Source organism: Neomonachus schauinslandi, chromosome 1, assembly GCF_002201575.2.
Source record: "Neomonachus schauinslandi chromosome 1, ASM220157v2, whole genome shotgun sequence".
Lineage (NCBI taxonomy): Eukaryota > Metazoa > Chordata > Mammalia > Carnivora > Phocidae > Neomonachus > Neomonachus schauinslandi.
Window position 1 is genome coordinate 155994518 of NC_058403.1, and position 4805 is coordinate 155999322.

The 4805-nt window shown below is 56.1% G+C and overlaps 1 protein-coding gene across 1 annotated transcript; it reads right to left on the bottom strand.

Annotated features, from left to right (window-relative positions):
* C1H3orf22 (chromosome 1 C3orf22 homolog) lies at positions 1-2131 on the bottom strand. Its single transcript, XM_021695274.1, has 3 exons — positions 2043-2131; positions 1189-1320; positions 1-172 (listed from the first exon to the last, which is right to left on the bottom strand). The coding sequence occupies exons 1-3, from the start codon at positions 2129-2131 to the stop codon at positions 1-3; spliced, it is 393 nt and encodes a 130-aa protein (XP_021550949.1).
* Positions 2132-4805: the final 2674 nt, after the last annotated feature.

The window sequence follows — 4805 nt, forward strand, 5'->3', positions numbered from 1 at the left end:
CTAGAGGAGGCCTCTGGAGGGGTGGGCAGCGCAGGTGCCTGTGGGGACAGCGGGGGCGCCTGGCCCAGGGAAGCGGCGGCTCACTAGCTTGAGTTCCCAAAGTTGGCTCAGTAGAGGCGGTGGTGGCGGAGGGCTCAGGCAGGACAGTGAAGTAAAATCTGGGGCCCCAAGCCTAGAACAGCCACACAGAACCCCACGGGTCCAGAGACGTCGGCTGGAGCCACGACCAAGACTGCTCCCAGCCCAGACCTGCCCTGGGACCCCACACTGAGCCTCTGCTGCCCTCCCAACCGTCACCCCCTATGTCCACGTCAGAACCCCAACAGGGTTCCCGCGCCGTGCCTCAGACATGGCCAGGACTTGCTCCACCAGGCCTGCACAGACACTGAGTGAGTGTCATCCTCCAGTCGCTGGACGGCCACCAGCAGGTGCACCAGCATTGTATGGCCACTTCCCCTGTGAGGCCACTGCTCCTCTCCTGGTCTGTCTTTTCCAACAGCTACATCAACCTTAGAGTTGGAGGGAGGGGCTGAGGCAGTCACAGTGGAGCTGGGGTCCTTGGGAGGTGGGGTGGATGCCCCTCCCCATCAACTGGTCACGGAAGCCCTGCATTATGTCACAGCTGGTGTGTGATGGCCCAGGGACAGCCTGGATCTGAGTTCCAGTTTAGGGCGAGTATGTGAAATGTTCGTGTGTGGGGATCTTTCCAAGGGTGTCTGGGTGTTTCAGTGTGTGTGCCCATGTGTAGGGGGTACATCTGTTAGCACATGGTCAGGCTAGAAGTGGCCAGTGCGAAGTCCCCCGTCAGTGCCTCCACCCTCAGAGCAGGCTGCAAGGAGACCAGAAACTTGCGGGCTCTTCTTCTGTTTTGCCTCTGCTGTGTGGAAGGATGTTGGCTAAGCTGCCTGCTCAGGCCTATTTCCCTACATGTGGACAGGGCCCTGTTCAGGTGAGGCCAGGGCCTGCCCACCCGAGGGTCCTGTGCAGCCTCTCCCACAAACTGCTTTGCTGTGGGAGGGACCACTGGACTTCAGTGTCTCCTTTCTGGGCCTCGGTTTCCTCAGCTTGGAAGTGGAGGCTGCTGGGAGAGTCACGTGAGTGTCTGTGCAGAGCTGGGGTGCAAGGCCAGCAGCTTGAGTGTGGTTGGTGGGCCACAGCAGCTGTTGGCATCCTGGGCCTGTGACTTACCCTCTGACTGGAATGGATCTCGTTGGCACCAACATCTTCTGTAGGGGCAGCTGATCCCTCAGTGAGGTGGTCATCTTCGTGACCTCCCAGGGCTTCAGGAACTCTGCAGTAGGTTCTGTCAGCCAAGAGAACCTGCAATGGGCACTTGGCATCTTTAGCGAGCTTGCAGCCACCAGCCATATGAATAGTTCTCGCTCATCTGGAACTTTCTACTTGCCAGGCATCATTCTAAGTGCTTTATCAACATTAACCCGTATGTCAACTCACAACCATTTATAGATGGGGAAATTAAGGCACAGAGAGGTCAAGTGACCTGCCCAAGGTCACACAGCTAGGAAGTCCTCCAAAGTTGCTACATTTTTTTTTTGTCAGGACCTATCAGTGCATTGATGATGGGATCCAGGACACAGCCTGGCCACACAGAGTATTTAGTAACTGCCGCTGGCCGAGGCCCCAGTGCTGCCCAGTCTGGGGGTCTCTACTGATTTCCAAGTGCCCTAGGGCTTTACAAACTACACCCCACCCCAGTCTGACCCCATCACACCTTTGGCAGGGGTAGGTGTTCATGAATGTGCTCCTCAGGTGGTTCCCACGAGGCCACTGACTCAGAGGGAAAGAGCCGGCTACGACTCTGGGATGGCCCCAGGGGTCCCGGGCACCTATCTAGAGGCCCTCAGCTCTGATTGGGATGGGGGTGGGGCGAAGATGAACCCCAGACTGTCACAGAGCTGCTCAGGCAACTCCCTGTGGATGAGAAACCTCATCCCAGGTCCACGTTATACACCCCTGGAATGCACTTTGGCATGGCCTCAGGGGAGGCAGGACTTGGCCCTAGGGGCCTCGGGGTCTAGTACCTGTACGGAAACTTCCTGGCAAATTTTTCCTGGGCCTTGTCTCTACTCTTCTTATACTGGGGGCACTTCTTGGGGTTCTTCGAGTTCATCACGGAAGGAGGTTAAGCTGTGGCACACTTTTCAGCCGTGGCTAGAAGGCAAGAGGAGGCCTGTCAGAGTGGGGAAGGGGATGGGAGCAGCCAGGCTGGACCTGGACCAGACACTCGGCTTCCCCTCGGGACCGCGCAGGGGGACAGAGGACGGGGCCCCTGCCTGCCCCCCAGGGCTGAATGAGGGCTGGGTCATGCTGGCCCATCACCCATGCCCGGCCTCACCACACTGTACCAGTCATACACGCTCTCACGTGTAAGTGTGTGTGTGTCTGTGTGTCTGTGAAATTTTATGTGTACAGCTTTGTGTAACCACCACCTGGAATGGTTCTCAACTGAACAGCCTGTCCCAAGCTCTGGCAACCACGAATCTGTGTTCGTCTCTGTACTGATGTGACTTTACAAGTGTTATACCAATGGAACAACGCAGGAGGTATCTTCTAGAGCCTGGCTTCTTTCTCTCAGCATAATTCCCTCGGGAACCAGCCCAGTTGTGCATATCAGCAGGTGGCTCTTCTTTCAGTGCTGAGTAGTATTCTATGGGATGGATGTGCCATGCTTTGTTTAATCCTCAACTGTTGCCATGCTTTGTTCAATCTACATCTGGGTAGTTCCTGGTGTGGGGCTATTATGAATAAAGCTGCTATGAATATTCATGTGCAAGTTTGTGCATGAAAACAAGTCTTTGTTTCTCTGGACTATATAACAGTGAATTGCTCTGGCTTATGATAAGTCCATTTTTAGTTTTAAAAGGAGCCGCCAAACGACCTTCCAGAAGAGCCGTACTATTTTCCATGCCCACCAGCAGTACACAAGCGACTGTCTTTTTAAAGCACCTGGTGCAGATGCAGGTAGGTCAGGGCGTAGGTCCTGCCAGAAATGCCAGCAGCCCTGGCTTGTGGCCTGGCCCCTCAGACCCACCAGGAAGTCTTCCCGACCTTCCACATACTTGCCCACCTGGCAAAGAGTTTGTTCAAAGTGCAGCTCTCTACACCAGTGCTGGCTAGTGGGGGCCTCCATGGCCTCTGACCCTGGACTGTGACTGTTATAAGGACACTGGGGTCCCTTTCATGGGCCTGGCCCCACAGCCTCCACTATCATGTAAACCCGGGCAGGTCACTATAGACTATAGTCCTCCTCCTGCTGAGAAGCCAGGTGAGGGCCCTGGTCCAGGATGGGCGCCTGTGTTGCAGTGGGAGGCACAGTCTCTGGGCTCAGCAAAGTGTCTGCTAAGCTCCATGTGTGACCTCATTTAATGTTCTCCACCTGACAGAGATGACGGTCACCCCCGTTTTCCAGGGAAGGAAACAGGCTCTGAAAGGTTAGGTGCTTTGCCTACATCCCGACCCACGTGGTGAGTAGGGGACAAGGTGGGGTCCAGAGTGGCCATCTGAGCTCTACAGCCTCAAACAGTCCCAAACGGGGCTGGGAGATGTGACTATACCAGCCATCGACCTGAGGAAGTGGCACCACTACAGGAACCCAGCGGTCTGGAGGAGGCAGGGGAAGGGACACCCCTCAGGCCCACCCCATACCTACCTGCAGACCCCTTAAGCTGTCAGTGTGACCCTGCAAACTGACACAGCTGAGTCTGCCTCCCTCAGGGGCAGAAGGGCCACTGCAGAGGCCAGGGCAGGACTCTGACACCATGGCCATCTGTCCCGGGCGCTATCTTGCTCCTGCTTCCCTAGCTGATCTGGGACTGTCCTTCCCAGCCACCCAGGCTGCCTCCCTAAATCCTAGTAGTGACCATGATGGGGGCTTGTCTCAGGGTGCCCTGGCAGTGTCAGGAAGACAGCAGGTATGAGAGCTGCTATGCCCCTTGACCTCCCAAGCCTGGTTCCCGCTGGCTACAACACTCTCTTGGTTCAGTGATATAGAGAGGCACAGGCCTGCGTACACAGAGTCTCCAGCCAGAAAGGAGTGGGTGAGTGGACCATCCAAGCTGCAGGCTACTCACGGGCTCACTTATGTGACGCCAGAAGGGCAGAAGCTGGCCATGGCCCTGGCTGCCATGGTGCCACAGGAGCACTGGCCCTGGGGCCCCAGCAGGCCAGGCCCACAGGATCATTGTGACATCAGAAGCCCTTGAAGTCACAATCAGTGACACTGCAGTTGCTGAACCATGTGGCTCAGAAGCTGGCCTGAAGCCCCTCTAGCCCAGAGTGGCTGTAGAGATGGCAGCGAGTAAGCCAGGGCTTGCTGGCATTCCCACGCTCAGCACCCTGGGTGGAGCATCCACCTGAACATATTCCTTAGCAGGGATCTCTCCCATGCAGATTCTGGGAACAGAAGAGATATCCCAGAAATAGCTAAAACCTTACTTTGGTTGCAGAAAAGTTATCCTGGCTGACTCTGACCTGAGCCTTAGCCACAGCCCAGCAATCATGGGGATGAGGGTTTGAGCCCAGGGGAGTGTGAGAGTTTAGGGCAGGGCCCAAAAGGCCACTTTCTCCCAGTCTGGGTCACTACCTTCTGTGTGGCCTCAGGCAAGCAGCTCAGTCTCTCTGTGCCTGTGTCCCAGACTGCATATGTGTTTTGAAAAAATCGCTCTGGTGGCAGTGTGGAGAACAAAGTGAACAGGGCCAGGAGTAGGTAGACCAGTGGGTAGACCAGGTGACCAGCAAAGGCAGTAACACTGATGAGGGGTGGTGGTGCCTTGGAATGAGGTAGT